The sequence below is a fragment of the Chinchilla lanigera genome, unplaced genomic scaffold (assembly GCF_000276665.1).
Source record: "Chinchilla lanigera isolate Chin_1 unplaced genomic scaffold, ChiLan1.0 scaffold00008, whole genome shotgun sequence".
Taxonomy (NCBI): Eukaryota; Metazoa; Chordata; class Mammalia; order Rodentia; family Chinchillidae; genus Chinchilla; species Chinchilla lanigera.
This window is the reverse complement of record NW_004955409.1, coordinates 35,735,182-35,753,840: the sequence shown is the minus strand read 5'-3', so window position 1 is coordinate 35,753,840 and position 18,659 is coordinate 35,735,182. Positions and strand designations below refer to the sequence as shown.

General features: G+C 42.7%; 1 protein-coding gene across 1 annotated transcript in view; it reads right to left on the bottom strand.

Annotated features, from left to right (window-relative positions):
- Positions 1 to 18,659, bottom strand: part of LOC102017549 — a 69,371-nt gene that overhangs the window by 1,431 nt on the left and 49,281 nt on the right. Inside the window, exons 3-9 of the mRNA XM_013510221.1 lie at positions 17,621 to 17,768; positions 16,996 to 17,143; positions 16,581 to 16,841; positions 15,780 to 15,932; positions 14,071 to 14,326; positions 1,210 to 1,284; positions 370 to 517 (exon numbers count right to left, since the gene is read on the bottom strand). Coding sequence (XP_013365675.1) covers positions 370 to 517; positions 1,210 to 1,284; positions 14,071 to 14,326; positions 15,780 to 15,932; positions 16,581 to 16,841; positions 16,996 to 17,143; positions 17,621 to 17,768 — 1,189 coding nt within the window. The remainder of the gene's footprint in view (positions 1 to 369; positions 518 to 1,209; positions 1,285 to 14,070; positions 14,327 to 15,779; positions 15,933 to 16,580; positions 16,842 to 16,995; positions 17,144 to 17,620; positions 17,769 to 18,659) is intronic.

Sequence of the window (18,659 nt, the reverse complement as noted above, 5' to 3'; positions counted from 1 at the left end):
ATAGACAGATCAGGGCAGGGCAAAACTGCAGCTGAGGAGAGAAGAGGGAATGACAGGACCCTGGAGCCAGATCTCTGTTGCTCAGCATCCCTGAGCTAGGAATGGTAAGGGATGGTGATCTTGATGTTTATTTTTCTAAATTGAATTGCAAAATATATTGTGAACTTCAGTGCATGCTTTCCATCTCCCGTTCTCTTAGATCGTGATTTTCTATTCTCATTTACACTGGCCTCTCACCTCCCATTTCCCCAATTTTATTGGGCTCTTTTTCACCCTTTCGTTGCCAAAGTGTTGCTTTCAGATGGCTCTTCTGAGGACTTCTTCTGGGTCTGTGTTACTGTCTCCCAGCAGATTACCTGAGTTTCTTACCTTCCCAAACAGTGAGCTGCTGACATCACAAAGTCCTCTCGTACCAGGAAACCCCCGCAACTTCTCAGATCATCTGGTGTCTGAATCTGAAGATACGCCATGTAGGGGTGGGAGTGGGGCCTGGCTTCTTGTCCTCCAATGATCTTCTCTGGAAAGAAGCATTCAGCATTTACTTATCTGCTTAAGAACCAGCAATGTGGGCATCAGATTCATGGCTTAAAAATCTCAGAAGGTGGGAGGGAAGAAGAGATGATGAGGGTGATGGGAGATGGCTCCCAAGCTCTCAGAGGCCACTGCCATCACAGGCCTCATCTCAATCCCCTCTTCTGAAAGTGGAGAACAATGGTTATTACAGGCAAGGCCATTCTCAGCTTCAGGAATGGAAGAGAGAGGCTCTGTTTTTATCCAGCAAGAACTCTCCTTGAAGTTCACTGTCTCTTTATTCCTCAAGGAAATTTCCATGTTCTTCTCTGAGTCCAGTTTATGGACACCATAGGACTGGTGTTTAAGAAGCTAGACTTGAGCTAATGGAACTGTCAATTCTGTATATCTCTTGGACTTTGACATGTGGGATACAGAATGAATTTACATAAAGTATACTCATATAGCACTTACCTTGTACCAGGATCAATTCTAAGATTTATATACATTAATAAATTAACTCTCATAGCAAGTTTATGAGGTTGTTATCAATATTATTCCCATTTAACAGTTGAGGAATCAGGAAATATGAATTAAAATAACATGTTCAAACAGATAGAATTAAGGTGTGCCAAAGCAATGTGATCCCAGAGTCTATGGGATGGGGTCAGACTTCTGAGCCTGAGGTTGGTCACTTACCTGCCTTGGCCCCAGGCAGTAGGATAAAGGCCAACAGGAGCACGAGTGGCTGCATCTTGCCTGAAAGTCTGCTCAGTCACTTGTGTGTTTCTCCCCCTGCCAGACTTTTAGCCTCTGAGAGAGGAAGGAAGGGGTAGGAGGGGGCTTGAGAATTCACAGTCCCATTGTCCTGCTAGTGTGGTGGTGCAACCTTCAGGGCTGCCTAGGAGGTTTGGCCACCAACTGCCAGTGCTCTGGGCAAGAGGGGATCATCCAGGCCAACGTCCTGATCTCCCACTCAGTTGCTGAGTCAGTGCTGACAGCAGAAAGAGGAACTCAGGGCAGCAAGAAGGGGCCTTGGAGCTGTGTGTTCCAGAAACCTCAACCCACCCAAGCCCCCAACACCTCCAAGAAGACACAAAAGGTGGCAGCTGCCTACCCTTACCATTGTCTATCCTTGTGAGTTTAGAGCATCTGTCCCTTGGGATCACATTTTGTTAATTAATGCAAATTTCCTGGGTTACTTTTATATACCTAGGTAAAACTTGGATAAGGGTGAATAAAACCTAGTGTGGTGTGGTGGTGGTGGGGTGTAGTGAGAACAGCAGGAAAAAATCAAAGATGTCAGAAGACAGGTGAAACCTGCTTGCTTCTACCCTCTGGCCCACGACCACTTTGCTGAGCTCCCTATTACTCCTACTTCTTTCTAAAATTTGTCCTGGCTGATTGAATAGCCACTTTTGTTAGTGGGTGCAATGTTCTGCCAGAGAAAGAAAATAAGAGAACACTTTGTCACTGATACTTTCTCATGTTCACCAAGTCCCAACATACTGAAAACCCCACTTAGGGTTCATGCTTTCCACCCAGCAATATGGTACACAGATGAAAAAAGACAGAAAAAGAGATCTGCAATTGAAGGGGCTCTGGGATGACCAATAGCTCTCAGTGGAATAAAAGGTCAAGAGTCAGAGTGCTTATGGTTTTTATTGGTGCCAATCAGGGAGGCTGGTGGGGACCATGGGAGAGTGTATGGGAAGAGAAATTACAGACATGGCATGTAAGGATAAACAGAGCACTCTTGCACCAGGCACAGAGGCCTTCCAATTGGTGGTGCAATGGATAGCGTGATATAAGAAAGGCTGGCATCTGTTCTGCCAGGAAGGTATTATTCTTTTTGAGTCTCATGGCCTCAGCTGAGATGTTATCTTCTGTCTTAGCCCTGGGATTTCACAAGCTCTTGCTTAAGCCTCCATTGCAGCCATCAGCACAAGAGCAATTCTCACCTGCATGCAGCCATTTTGCCATGCACACATTGTTGCCTTAGCTGGACTCAATCACATTCTTCTGGCCAATTAAGAGAACATCTGCTTCTACATAGCCAGCTCTGCATGTCTCAGTGAATAGGGTTGAAGTAGCGGTCAGGTAAAGGTGGAGGCAAGGGCTTAATTTCTCCGGGAATACAGCTTGGTTGTCTCCTACACCAACAACCCTCAGTGAAAATTATGACACAGTCCAAGACTTCTACTTGCCAGTTCCTACTTAGCATGAATGTCTTTGTGTTCCCAGTGGGTCCCTGCCTACCAAAGGTTTAGTGACAGGATTTTGTTGAGAGTTGTCAGACTAGCCAGAAAATACCTAAGATGCTATTTCACTGATTGTGTAAGAGACCAAACCTAGTTCCCATCCTCTCTGTTCCACTGATGGTATTTTCAAAATGTAGGTACATTCACTGCTGTGCTATCTAAAGACAAAAGGAATTGGAGCCAAATAGTCAACTTTGGGTAAAAAGGACAGGGAATTACTGCAGAGTCACATGTAGGTCATTAGGTACATTAAAAAATATTCAGAAGATTGTGTGTTTGTGCAGAAGAACTTTATAATCCTGTATATTTTTTGCAAAAATAACACAATTCCCAATCTTTTATGGAGTGTGATAAACTCAAAGGAAAAGTCTTGTTAAAGTTAAAGATTCTCTCCTAACACATAAATACAATAGATACAATTGTTTATTTAGTTTTAGAGGAATATAGAGCTTAATCTTCTCTTAGTACATGATCTATGGAGTTTCTCTAAGTACCTGAAAAGTAATATGAAGAAATAGAGAGAGTAGTATAATACCTTTATTAGTGTCTTTCCATTCAGGGTAATTTTAATTTAATGACTTTTTTGATATTTTATTTTGTTTCATAAACATCAAACTAAATTAAAAATATAGGAAAAGAATAAAAACAGCCTTTATGTATGAAAAAAGAGTAAAAGATATGTAAAGATATGTACCCAATAATGTGAATAAAGACGTGCATGGGGAACTTTTTTTTGAGACAAGGAGTCCAGACTGGCTTTGAACTCACTATGTAACCCAGGCTGGCTTGAACTCATGGCAGTTCTCCTGCTTCAGCATCCCAATTGCTGGGATTACCAGCATGTGCCTCTACACCCAGGTCCTTGTGCACAGGGAATTTCATTAGCAATGACCTAGGAGTTCATGTCAACCTTCCCACTAAAAGCAACCCAAACCAAAGCTGTATGAAATGTTGAAAAACCCTAAAAGCCTTAAAGGACTGCCAATACAAGAGCAATTATCAGGTCAAATTTGAAAGAATAATGAGAGTTCAGGCAGAAGACTACTGTTTTTCTGAAGGAATGTATTAAACCAATAACATTTGAACTTTTGCTTTGATAGCCATATAGAGCAGGTTAAGACTGCTATATGATTTCTTCTGGAGAGTGGATGCTACCCCCACCCCTTGTAGAACTAGCCTAGTTTTGATGCCATATAGATAACATGGGAAAGGAAAATTGCATACCAACATCACTCTTGAATATCAATACAAACCAAATCAATCAATAAGAAAAAGATATATTGTGAGAAATTTGGGATTATCTTAGCAAAACATATTTGGCTTTTCATTTGAAAAACAATTGCTGTAGCATATCATATTGCTGATGAAAGAAAAAATGCCTTATTATTCAGCTGAAGTAAAAACAAAAACAAAAGCAAGGATTTGCTACAATTCACCCTCATTCTTTTAAACATAATTTATTCAGCAAATGCAATAAAAAAGGCTTCAACCTGTGAAATTTATCCATAGAAATCCCATAACATTATCATATTAATAGTGAAACATTGACAGCTTTTTTTCTGAGAAAAAAAATAATACAAGGATACTATTATTCACTCTATTTACTATGACAAGTTTCTCATAATACATCTTTTTCTTATTGATTGAGGATGGGTCCACTTGAGGAAGGACCTGATGCACTACCAAAAAGTTACACTGTCAGTCTATTCCCCATCCTTCTCCATAGGGACTGAGGGCCTTTCATTAGGGAAAAGAAAACAATTAGAAATTTAGGGGACCATGGAATATTGGTTCTGAACTATTGCTGATTCTTGGATATGCAAAATAGCACTGTAGCTCTCCAGTAAGAGCACACGCCTGTGAAGATCAGGTGATCAATGGAGTTTTAGCCAAGGTCCAGTGGGTCTCTGAATGCACCACCTGATCATCTCCCCAGTTCCAGAATACATAAATGGAATAGATATATTTTGTACTTAACAGAATCCTCATATTGGTTCCCTAACCTGTTCAAGGACTGGTATAATGGGAAAAGCAAAATGGAACAACTATCTGGGAAAGTAGGACATAAAAAAACAGTATCTCATCCCTGGAGGGATTGGAGAGATTAGTGCTACCACCAGGGCTTGAAAGATGCAGGGGTGGTGGTTCCCACAACACTCCTTTTAACTTTTCTATTTGGCCTCTAAAGATGATGATGGCTCTTGGAGATTGATAGTGAAATACTATAAGGTTAATGAAGTGGCCACTCCAGTTGCAGCTGCTGTACCAGATGTGGTTTCCTTGCTTGAACATATTAACACATCTCCTGGTACCTGGTTTGCACCTATTATTTGGCAAATGCTATTTTCTCCATATCTATCCATAAGGCACACTGGAAATAATTTGCTTTTAGCTAGAACTGCCAGAAATACACTTTTACTGCCCTGCCTCAGGGGTATATCAACTTTCCAACCCTGGGTCACAATTTAGTTTACAGGAATCTTGTCTTTAACTTTCACAAGTATTACACTGGTTCAAATGATGTTATGCTGAATGGATCAAGTAAGCAAAAGATAGCAACAACTCTGGACTTCTTGGTAAAGCATTTGCATGTCAGAACATGGAAATAAATTGAAATAAAATTCAAGGGCCCTCTACCTCAGTAAAACTTCCAAGAATCCAGTTGTATGGGCATGCAGAGATTTCTAAGATGCATGGTAAATGGTTGTATGTGGCCCTTTCTACAATAGAAAAAAAGGCACCATGCCTAGTGGGCCTATTTGGATTTTGGAGGCAATCTTCATTTGGTATGTCACTCCAGCACATTTAGCAGCTGACTTGGAAAGCTGCTAGTTTTGAGTGGGGCCCGGAGTAGGAGAAGGCCCTGTAACAGGTCCAGGCTGCTGTATAGGCTGCCCTGCCACTTAAGCCATATGATCCAGCAGACCTAGTGGTACTCAAGGTGTCAATGGTAGACAGAAGTGCTGCTTGGAGCCTCTGGGAGATTCCCATAGGTGAATCACAGCAAACGCCTTCAGGAGTTTGGGTCAAAGCTCTGGGCTCATCTTTAGATAATTACTTTCCCTTTGAGAAACAGATCCTGCCTTGCTATTGGCCTTGGTGGAAACTGAACGCTTAACTATAGGACAGCAGGTTACCATGTGACCTAAGCTACTTATTATGAATTGGGTGCTATCTGATCCACTGAGTCATAAAGTTGGACATACACAGTAACAGCGCATTGGCAAGTGGAAGTGGTATAAATATAATTTGGCCTAAGCAAGTCCAGAAGGTACAAGTAAGTTACATGTGGAAGGATCCTATAGCCTATTGTTCCTTCCTACTCATTCTGTACTACCTTCTGTCTACTAATATGCACCAGTGGCCTTATAGGGTATGTTCTAAGACCAGTTGACAGAGGAAATAAGTGTAGGACCTGGTTTACAGATGGTCTTGAAAGTTATGTAGGTGTCACCCAAAAGTGGACAGTTGTAGCAGTATAGCCCCTTTCCTGAAGGATATTGGTAAATGGAAATCTTCATAATGGGCAGAACTTTTGGCAGTGCACATAATCATACATTTTTCCTGGAATGAAAAATGGTCAGATACGTGACTATGTAACTATTCATGGGCTGTAGTCCACAGTCTGACTGGGCGGTCAGGGACTTGGAAGTAAGATGACTGGAAAATTGGTGGCAAAGACATTTGCAGAAGGGGTATGTAGATATGTTATAGAGAGATTCAACAGGACAGGCACTCACAAGAGACCAAAAATGTGGGAATGAACAAAGCTTTATTCAAGAGCCAGCCAATGGACAGTTTCTGACAAGGAGCCAGAGGGAAGATGGCTGCCCCAATCTGGGGGTCTGCCTCCAGTTTAAATACCTTTTTTGTGTTTCCATAGTAACCATACAACCACATTAGCTCATTTTTGGGGATTTAACAAGAATGTCACAGAATTGTCACAAGGTTTACATTTACCAGAAGGGACCAGTCATGTTCCAGTCAGGCAGACCTAAGGTGGACATTGTGGTTTAATGTTTAGCCCACTTCCCAGTTTATTCTGTTTGTTCAGTTCCTATTTTATAGCTCTGTTTTCTTCAATGGGTTTTATGACTAATCAGGGGGAGGGAGTGAGGAGTTAGTTTATCTACAGTTTAAATGAACTTAAGTGACTCCTCTTAAAAATGGAGTTACACAAAAGAAAAATGGAGTCTCTCTTGCCCTATCAGATAGACTTCTCTATATGGGTGAAAGATGCGAAGGTATTTGTGTCCTATATAAATGTTCACCAAAAAGCGACCTCAGCTGAAGAGGAGTTTAAAATTCAAGTGGACAGGATGACCCATTCTACAAATAGTGGACAATCTCTTTCCTCAGCCACTCCTGTCATTGTCCAATGGTCTCATGAACAAGATGGTCATGGTGGCAGGCATAGAGGTTATGCAGGGGCTAAGCAACATGTATTTACACTCACCAAGGCTGATCTGGTTACAGCTACTACTGAATGCCTGGTCTGATAGCAGCAGAGGCCAATGGTATGTCTCTGATATGGCACTATTCTCCAGGTTGACCAGCTGGTGACCTGGTGGAAGGTTGATTATATTTGACCACTTCCACCATGGTAAGGGCAGTGGTTTGTCCTTACAAGAATATATGGACTTGCCTTTCCTGCATGTAATGCGTTTGTCAAATCTACCGTCTATGGATTTAGAGAATGTCTTATCCACTATCATGTTACTATTTCACATAGCACTGGTTCTGATTAAGAAGCACATTTCATTGGCAAAGAATTCCAACACTGGACTCATGCTTATGAAATGCATTGGCCTGACCCCAGCCCCCATCACTTAGAAGTGGTTAGATTAATAGAACAGTGGAATGGCCTTTTGATGATGCAATTATGGTGCCAGCTAGGTGGTGATACCTTGCAGGGCTGGGGCAAAGTTCTCCACAAGGCTAAATATGTTCTGAATCAGCATCCAAAACACAGTGCTGTTTTTTCCACAGCCAGGATTCATGGTTCCAGGATTCATGGTTCCAGGATTCAAGGGGTGAGAATTGGAATGGACCACTCAGCATTATCCCTAGTGAGCCACTTGCAAAATTTTTGCTTCCTGTTACCATGGCCATATCCTCTGCTGCCCTCGAAGTCTAATTTCCAGAAGAGTGAAGGTTTATACCAGGAGGATGAAGAGTGATTCCATTGAACTGAAAGCTAAGATTTCCCTCTGGTCATTTTGGGGTCTTTTTGCCCCTGAGTCAATGATCTTAAAAGGGAGTTATAGCTTTAGAAAGGGGGACTGATTCAGACTACTAAAAGAAAATTGAACTACTAGTCCACAAGGAAGTAGGGAAGAATGCAGGAGATCCATTAGGGTTGTGGGGGCAAACCTGTGGCATGTGTGCTGCATTGGGCATGCAGAGCCCTCTTTGCAGTGACATCACAAATTGTATGAATTGTTTTTTCTAAACTAAAATATCAGTATTAGGTTTAATTGCAGCATTGGCAGTTTGTGATAAATACTTGGGTGTTGGGTTGCAGCTGGGGCACTTGGTCTCTAGAAGATTCATCATCACTGCCTTAGGGCATCTCCTAGTATTATGCAGTACCCTGTTTTTTAGATCAGAGGAAAACTACAACCCAATCTGGGCAGGATGACAAATGACTCAGAATTTTCTGAAGTGAAAGTACAGATCTGCCTGCCAGCTAAAGAGCAAGGCCTACTGAGATGCTTGCTAAAGGCCAAGAGAATGCAGAATAGGTAGCAGAAGGTAGCTATAAATGTCAGCTACAACTGCATGACCAATTACAGAAACATGGATTGTAATTGTCATGCATATTTCATATTTTATTAATATGCTTGTGCATATGTATGCAAATATTAAGAAGATAGCTTTGCTTGCTTTGTAACATAACATTGATTGACAATATTAATGCCTAATTATTGTTAAATCTATATTATAATATTTTTAGGGAGTGTCAGGAGAAGGGTAAGCATCACCCAAAGAAAAACATTGCTTTCTCTTCTGGGGAGGGAATTTGTTGTTTGCATTTGTATGAAGGATAGTTGTATTATGTTAGTCATAATTAAAAACTTGCTTCTATACTAGGAGATTAAACATGGTTTAAGGAAATGTATCTGGTTTTCAAGTTGACAAAGGTTAGACTGTGACTGTTAATTGTGAAATGTCAACTTCAGTAACAACTTACTAGCAGATTAGTAAAGTACAGTTCTGAGTGTGTCTGTGGATGATTGACATATAGACCAGCAAACAGAGTGAGAAAGATTCACCAAGATGTGGGTGGCACCAAACAATAAAGGTGTAACCACGATGGAATAAAAAGGGAAAGAAGAAAGAAGTGTGCCCATTTTGGAAGAGCACCAGCTTTCACCATTGACTTGGATGTTGATCTCTAGTTCCTTTATCCTCCTTTAGACTCAAACCAGTGACTCTGCTGTGACCTTCTAGGCTTTGGACCTCCAACTCTTACTGGATTCTCTGGCTGTCCAGCATGCAAATGACAGTGGTAGATTTTTTGCCTCTCATCCTGCAGATGGCCTTTGTGGACTCTTCTGCCTCTGATTGTCTAAACTCATGTAATAAGCCTTCTTGCATAATTATATGTTCATTTTCCGTTGATTCTATTCCTTTAGAGAACCTTAGCTAACACATATATCTCCACATATACTGGAGCAGTGTTAGAAAATGAAATTTGCAAAAAGTTAGTATTTAAATGGCATGGAAGTGATCAAATAATGAAACAGAAATCTAAAAGACTATGTGCAATAGAAGGGAAAAGAAAAAATGATAAAAGAAGGATAAAGTGAAAGCAAAGCTTTGTAAATAAGGAGGGGAAAAGGGGTTGAAAAGAGGAGAGGGGGTTGGAAAAAAGGAATCAAGACATATCATATACAGGTGCAAATTCCCTATAGGAATATGATCATTATGTATATCTGAATTGTACCAATAAACTTAATAAATTAAAAAAAGGGAACTAAAAAAGAAAATCATGAAATTTAATGAAGACACATTAGGAGGACCTACACATAGAATAATTCTATGTTCATGACTTTGAAGACTAAGTATTATAAAAATATCAATTTTCTCAAAATTGCCCTGTAGATTAATTGTGCCTGAGAAGTTCTTTGTAGAAATTAATAATTATAAATATAGGTAACAAAAATGAGTGACCAATAACCAGGACACTATTAAAGAATGCTTTAGCAAATAAAGCTATAGTAATGAAGATAGTGTTACCGTGACATTGTAGAGACATAAATAACTGGACCATAATATACCCCACCCATGTGCACACTGACATACACATATACTGATGCTTAATTTATGATAGACTGCACCTTCCATCATAATAAAGACTATTTTTCTTCTCTCTCTCCAATAAATGATATTCAAAAAGTAGGAGTCTTTCTGATATTCTATAGGAGCACATATTATCTATTTCTGACACAAAAACAAACTTGGCCTTATCTCATAGTATGCCCCAAAATCCATTCTAGGTAGGTTACAAATCGAAGTGTGATTAAGGATTTGAAAATGTAATGCAACAATATCTTCATGATAGGTTAGATTCTATGTACTTATGATAAAGAAAAGAATTGGTGAATTTGATATACTCAAGTTGAGAGAAACCAAGGTTATTCACAGAGTGAGTAAAGACTTGGGATGTACATAAGCAACCAACAAAGGACTTGTACTCAATTTGTAAGGGCAAACTGTACCAGGAAAACTGTTCATTTAAAAGCCTTTGTTCTTTGAAACTGCCTAGCTCTGTAACTGCTTCATGGCTCTGTAATTAATTTCTTGATCTCTGTAAATGTGAGAGCATAACTGAACATACAGAATGCCTGATTGAACCAAGCTTCATGACCATTAATCTAGCCTTGTAATTGATGTTCATTAATCTAGTCGTAACTGATAACCTCACACTGCTACCTAATCAGAAGAACTGCCAGGCTGTTCTGTATTGCCTTTATACCTCCTGCTTGTGCATCATATAAAAGCCATAGACCACCAGAGATTGGGGCTTGATATTTTGGGAGTGAGTCCAGTCAGTGCCCATCAACGTAAAATAAATCTGCCTCCAAATCCTGGGTGTTGTTTCAGTGTTTGTGTTTGTCATAGCAAAATATATGGAGACCTGATAAATCACTATGGAAAGAAAATAAAGGCAATATAATAATGGTCAAAAAACTTTATTTTCTTATTTATTTTTAAAAATAAAAGAAGAAAAACATTAATAAACAGACAACCATTTACAAAATAGTAAAAGAACACTACAAACAAAACAGAGTTACAAACAAAATGGTAGGAAATTAACAATGCTTGTTGTATTACATATTGATAACTTCAAAATGGTTTCTCAGGAAAACAAATACAGACATGTAATATTGATCAGTCAAGTATTCATTAACTGTTTCTTTCAGCAAACCAATAGAAGACAGTAGTTCAACTATGTTAGCTGTCCTGTATATATATACATACACAATTTCCCCTTCTTTCCCTTCTGTTTTCCCACACCCCAGTTGCCCTTTACTTTTGAGCATTTTCCTTATGTTTCACAATGTCTTTCATAGCTCTTAGTTTTTATTCACTCTTTCAGATCTTACAGTAGTGAGACAATACGGTGTTTACACATGCAGGTCTGATTTATTTCACTTATGAGTATCGTCTCTAGTTGTGACCATTTACCTATAAAAGCCTAGAGTTTATCTTTCTTTATAGCTGAGTAATATTCCATTATATAAAAGTACCAAACATTTTTTATCCAGTGCTCAGTGGATGGACATTTGGGTTGCTTCCACAATTTAGCAATTACAAATTGTGCTACTATGAACATGGGTGCACATCTATCGCTGTGATATGATGTTTTCAGATCTTCTGGGAAAATACTCAGAAAGGGAATAGCTGGGTTGAATGGGACCTCTATACCTACTTTGCTGAGGAATCTCCAAACTGATCTCCACAGTGGTTTCACCAGTCTGCATTCTCACCACCAGTGGAGAAGAATTTCTATTTCTCCACAGCCTCACCAGCATTTGTTATTGGTTGATTTCTCAATGCTAGCCATTCTTACTGTGGTGAGATGGAATCTCAATGTTGTTTTAATTTGCATTTCTCAAATGACTAATGATGTTGAACATTTTCTCCTGTATTTATTTGCCATTTGTATTTCTTTATCTGAGAAGTGTGTATTCATCTCAGCTGTCTATTTTTGGATTGGATCTTTGAATTTGGGGAGGCTGACATTTTAAAATTCTTTATATGTTCTAGATAGAAGCCCTTTGCCGAGGGACAGTCAGCTAAAATTTTTTCCAAATGTGTGGATTTTCTTTTTATTCTGCTGGTGATTTCTTTAGATGTGCAGAAACTCTTCAGTAGGATGAGATCCCAGTTGTTGGTTCTTTAAAGTATTTCACGTGCAGTTTGGTTTTTGTTCATGAACTCTCTGCCTATACCTATGTCTTCAAGGTTTTTACCTACTTTTTCTTCCAATAGATTGTGTTTCTGTTTTAATATTGAGATCTGTGATCCATTTGACTTGAGTATGGTGCATGGTGATAGACTTGGGTTTATTTTCAGTCTTTGGCAGGTGGCAAGCCAATTTTTCAGCACCATTTAAAGAGAGAGGCTATTGTTCTTCCAGTGAGTTTCTTTGGCCACTTTATCAAAGATTAGGTGGCTGAGAGTGTTTGTGGTTGTGTCTGTTTCTTCCAGCCTGTTCTATTAATCCTCAGGTCTGTTTTTTAGCCAGTACCAGGTGGATTTTTATCACAGTAGCTTTATAGTATAATTTCAGGTCAGGGATTGTGATTCCACCATACTTGTCCTTGTTGCCCAGGATTGTTTTTGCTATTCTGGGTCTCTTCTGGCTCCAGATGAATTTAAGGAATGTTTTCTCTAGATCTGTGAGGTATGCTAATGGTAGTTTAATGAGAATTGCATTGAATCTGTACAACAATTTTGGGAGTATGGCCATTTTCACAATGTTGGTTTTCAGAGGCACTTTGGGGGAGACAGGGGCTGGTGTGGAAGGACCAGGCAGCAAGGGAGGAGGTGGAATGAACTTAGTGCTGGCCTAGGGCAGGGCAGCAAATGGGACCCGGGAGTCTGAGGGCTGACTCAGCATCCTAAGCAGCAGACAGCCCTGAAATGGGGAGAAACTGCACCACTGGACAGAGAGGCCCTGGAACCAAGAAATTGAACCAAGAAATTGCCCTTGTTCTCCTGGGTCCCTGGAGTTACCCCCTTTTAACTGCTCTATTCTCTGCAAATTGTTGGGGACCTGATGAAGGTTGTTGGCTTGGAGATGGTGAGAAATTCTTAAAACCCTGAGACATATATCTGGAGGGTTGAGCATAGAGGATGTGGCAAGGTGTGCTTGAGTACAGCTCCTAATCCTGCAGAGTCCCCACTGCACAGGGGAGCAAGTCCACACTGCCGAGCTCAGCATTTAAAAAAATGTGCTTGAAAATCAATGAGGAATTGTATGGAATGGAGTAAGGAAAGAGGGAGGGCTGGGAAGAAAGAGGAAGCAAAAACCAGAGTGGCCAGAAGAGGGCTTCCTGGAGCAGGCAGCTTCATACTGAAATGGTTCAATGATTATAAGACTTCAGCCACAGTCACTGTTGAGATCCATTTATTATCACAGTACAATCCTCATGGCCCGTACTAATGAGATTCTTACCTTTGCTTAAAAAAGATGATCAGGAAGCTGATCTTATGCCTGTTGGTATAAGTGCCCCATGGTGCTCTTTATCCAGGGCAGGAAGTGGGAGACCTTCATGAAGACTACTAGGGGGTCTTCCATTATATTTTTCATAGGAGAAAATGCTTTGGATTGCATTATTACACACAAGGGGGCCCCCAGAATCCCCCTGTGGGCAGAGAAGGAACGTACTCAGTTCGTTTCCTCCTGGTGGTGCTCTTTGAACCTCCCCACAGTGGGTGACCTCTGTCAGGGGGCTGTAAGCAGAGATCAGCGCAGGTTGGGCCTGGATGCCTCCTTCTGACAGGGATACTCTAGCTTGGCAACAAGTTTACTTGCCAGCTTTAACTTACACCAAACTTTCTGAGTCATGCCTAGAGATACTGTAGTGATAATACCACATTTGGTTAACTGATATTTCCCAACCTTTGGCTCCTATCCATCCAGGGTGTGGATAAAGCCTGCAGTGCTGGGGAACTCAGGTTCCCAAACTCTGGACTCAAGTTTGTGGGGATATTGCCACTATCATTCCCCCCACCAAGTTCCTCGTTCCCTGGATTTTGTCTTTATAGACAGTGGACACCTAACCTTGAAACTGACTTTTTCTCCTTGGGTCTCCCACACAAATCTCAGTGACTTCACTATATACAAGGAGGGCTGATTTGCATTTTAGTTCATCTTGCACTATCAGCTGCACCTCCTGCAGTTTAGTTGCTGAAGGGCCCAATAGGGTCATTCTCCTCCAGTCTGCCACAAGGCATGTGTCACCTGGGTTCCCCTGGGTCATGTCCTCATGCAGTCTGAGGGGCTGCACCGCCTTAGTCAGCTTGACCTTTCTCTTCAGCTGATGGGGAATAAGCAAGAGAGTCCAGAGCAGCCTATGGCACAGACCCTATGCCTTCTGGGACTGGACATGGTGATGGCCAAGATGGCAGGGAGGGAAAGAGCAGGGTCCCATGGAAAGGGACGACCCTGCCTGAGGAGAGCAAGAGCAGCAGGAAGGTGTGCTTCACATGCAGCAGCATGGTGTCCTTTGTAAATCTCATGTACTTCTGGAGTGTTGTGTGATCATATTGATGGAAACTCTAATCAGGAATGAAAATAAAGTATTTTATTTCCATCGATTTCCCATGGAGATCTGGGCCTCATAGACCAATATGGAGAACAGAGAGGGAGACAATTTGGAAAGTTTTTTTTCACTGCCAGTTTCACTGGGCTTTGTTATCACGTTCTCTGCAGATCCCAAAGACCCGGCAGTTAGAAAGCACTCCGGGAGTATTTGTTTGCTGATTGATGGAAACTGGTGTGCTTTCCTGTCCTCTGCAGACTGAAGCCCTTTTGAAGTAAAAAGCCTGATATAGCCCATGTGTGTCAGGGAGTCTTAGCTTTGAGGCCACCAGTGATCAACAGGGAGAGGATGAAATGGGCTCAGACTGCTGAGTGACCAAGGCCCCTTGAGCATATAGGAGGACACTGAGGAGTGAGAGGTGGGGCCACGGGTTCTGATCCCACCAGCCTTGACCTCCATGGGCCTTGCATGGAAACACATGTAGTTCTGGGTGTCCTAGGTGGGGAGATTGGGAGGAATGAATAACATCTAACCATTGTTGCCTAGAGAGTATAGGAGTTGGTAGACTGTGACAACTCTGAGGAGTGATAAAGAAAATGTGCAGCCCGGTGGCTGTAGCCAAGTTTAGCCTTGGTCTTTGTGGAGAAAGGGGAAGGAAAAAAATTTCAAGTGAGAATAAAGAATGACTGAGTACACACCCCCCAACCCCCCCCAACGTCCCTAAACCTGAGGGAGAGAAATGTCCTGTTCGGGAAGACCCTTCCACTACCCAGCATGATGGGGCTGAGTGGTGACCTCAGTGGTGCCTGACAGGTGTCCAGGACCCATGAAATTCCCCTCTTCCCCTCTGCCAGGTGACACACAAGGAAGCCACATGTTCACCCTGAGCCCCAGGATAAGAGCTCTGCACATTTTCTCTGAAGGTGCTTAGCTTCAGCCCTCACAATGGTGAGGCTGTGGAGAAACTCAAGCGGGTCAGAAGGAGCTGGTTAACAGCTTTGAGTGGGGGTTTGGAAAGGTACTGAATGGAGTGGAAGGGAGGTGGCAGAAATTAGCAAAACTGTGTCACTGGCCTGCTTAGACCACAGTTGGTCTCCATGAAGTGAACAAACAAGAAAGCAGCCTTCTTACTGAGATGAGACATTTATTTAGTTGGTGGCATCTGCTCTAGTGCAGTTCGGGACTCAGCTCCAGGAAAGATGGTTGCTCAGAGAGGGGCTTAGTTTGCTCCCTGCAGTTTGTCATGTTTCATGGTTTTCTTTATCCAGTCTAGAAAAGGTGAGACTTTGGTGTAGACACGTGGAGTTTTCCCTTTTGATCGTCCATAGGAGACAATGCCCTGGGCCACATTATTACACACGAGGGGGCCTCCAGAGTCACCCTGCAAATAGAGAGTGAGGCTGTGAGGCAGTGCTCCTCCTGGTCATGTCCCCTCTGATATCCTAAATCCCTCTTGAAGCATTACTGGCACAGTCTGCTTGTGAGGGATGAGAGGGAGGACAGGCCCTGGGTTCCTGAGCTGCCATGGTCTGACTATGGACATTGTTATTGCTGTTCCTCACTGAGGCAGCCTTTGTCTTTCCTCCAGGACCTGAGACCTTATCTCTGTGGAGCTGTGTGGGACCACTGGTTTCAGGCTGCTGTTTAAGGACAGGGAGGCAGATGAGTGGGCCAGACACAGAGCAGGGAGGACAAGCTGATTGACTAATAAGGTCAATGGGCTCTGAGGAGCCAACTGATTATAATTACTGCACACCCAGGGAGTAGTTTTCTAATACCTGCGATGTGAGCTCAGACACCGTGTCATAAACTCAGGCTTTCAGAAGGGCACTCTTCTCCAGAGGCCCCTTGGTAAAGCGGTAGAAGCCCTAGTTACTTCCCAGGTCATGCAGGTCTCTTTTTCTCTTTTCAGGGAGAACTGTCACAGCCTACTAGGTGAAGGAGACCCTGATGGCTAGGAATCCCAGTCCAAGATCTGTCCCAAACACCTTTTCCCCCAAGTCCAAGAGTGACAGATGTCCAGTCTTACCTGAAAGGTACTTTTTTGAATCCTTGGGTCCCCCACACACATTTCCGTAGCACTGTCATAATTCTCTTGAAAGTGTGTCTCACAGACCTCATCCTTCTGCACTGTCATCTCCACCTCCTGCAGTGTGCTAGGAGAGCTCCCATTTGGGGCCAAAAGTCCCCATCCAGCCACCTGGCAGGTGGCACCTGGCTTCACCTGGGTCTTGTCCTTAGGCAGCCTGAGAAGCTGCACCGCTTTAGTCAGGTTGGCCTTTTTCTCCAGCTGAAGGGAAAGAAGTAAGAGAGTCCAGATCAGCCTATGCCTTCTGGGCCTGGACTCTGTGATGGACTTGGTGGCTAAAAGGGAAAGCACAGGGTCCCAGTGGGTGGGGCAACCCTGCCTGAGGAGAGCAAGAGCATCAGGAGCTGTGCCTCACCTGCAGCAGCATGATATCATTGGTGAGATATTCAGCATTGTAAGCTGGGTGTGGGATGACTCTTTTCACACGTATAATCTGCCAAGTCTTCTCTGGCTTCTTGATGTTGTGGGCCCCCAGTAAGACAATTATTTCTTGATGTTGTGGTCTGCACAGACAGGAGAGTGGGTTGAGGGATGTGGAGACACAGAGGACACATCCTAGGAGAGTAAGCAGCAGGTACATCTGGTACAGGGTGGAGCTGCAGATGACAGGAGGGCCACCTGGCTGAGTGACTGCACTCTCTGCTTCTTAGTAACTGAGGCTGAAATCTTGGACCTTGGGCACCAGAAGTTCTCAGGGGTCAGTTACCTCTAGGAAAACACATGAAATCACTTTACTTTGCATTGTTTTGGCAAAGCATAGTTCCTGGGTTTAAATATATCAAGCTTGATTGTCCTGGTCTCTCTTATGTCAGCAGTTCCCTTGGTGCCAGCTTGCTTGTCTCACCATGAGACAAGCTTGGCCCTTTCTCATCCTCAAATACTCTCCTGCTTGTGTGTCTCCAGGAGTTATGGGAGCTCCTTGGGAGGAAGGGTCTCTGAGAAGTATTTCCTGAGGCTGTGCGCTGTTTTTTATTCCTCACCTCTCTGCACAGTGAGCAGCTGTCAGCACAAATTTCTCATGTATCAGGAAGCCACCACAACTTGTTACAGTCTTTTCCTCCCTGATCTGAAGGTAGGCCATGTAAGGGCGGGAGTGGGGTTTGGCTTCATGTCCCCCGATGATCTTCCCTGAAAAAAAAAAAACACTGTGCGCAGCCTGATTCACTGAATGAGTATCTACGAGGAGCCTGCAGAACTGCTGGGGATTTGGCAGCCTGTGGTGGCCTGGAGTTGGGAGGAAGCTAGAGGAGGAGCCTGAACTTCTTTTGCATAGGGAGGGAAATCAGGTCTTGGTCTAGAAATCTTTGTTCATGTAGTTGGAGATGAGCATATCCATCTAGGGACCTTAAAATCCCAGATGCTTTTCATAATTCCTCTGCTGATTTTTCATTTAGATTAAGTAGCTGAAGCCCTTCTGAATCCTGTGATGTCTAGGATGGTGATGCTTCCTATAGACAGGGCTTTGTGTGTACTCTCAATGTTGTCTGATCCTCTTTCCTGGGCCTGACATGTAGTGGGTGCCTCAGAACTGTGCATTAGCTATGTGCGGGAACAGCTCCAGGTAGTCTATGGATGAATGTCGATAGAGCAGCGTTGATGGGATCCTGGAAAGCACAGAAGATAGAGCCTGCCTCTGTGGCTTTTACTGGAAAGCAGGGGAGCCAGTAGAGGCTTGGGTGGGAAAGCAGAGTTGGAGAAAGAGACTAGGACTCAGGAAAGGCAAAAACAGTGTTCTGAGGACAGTGATTCCATGGATTCTGGGGTCACTGAGCTCTGGGCGTCTCTGCTAAACTGCTAATGAGAGCAACATCTTTCAATTCCTAGACAGGGAAGATAGGCCTATTCTGCCCTCTTCAGGAGAATTTGATATTTTCTCCTTGTTCCTTCTCACCATTTGCATGCACTTTGAGGAACCACCCACTTTTCAGATAACAAACTGGGGCCTAGAGAGGGGACAGTACACACTGGCTCTTCTGGAGAACAGTCTCTGGTAGCTTATCCAATGTCCTCCTTGGGGTT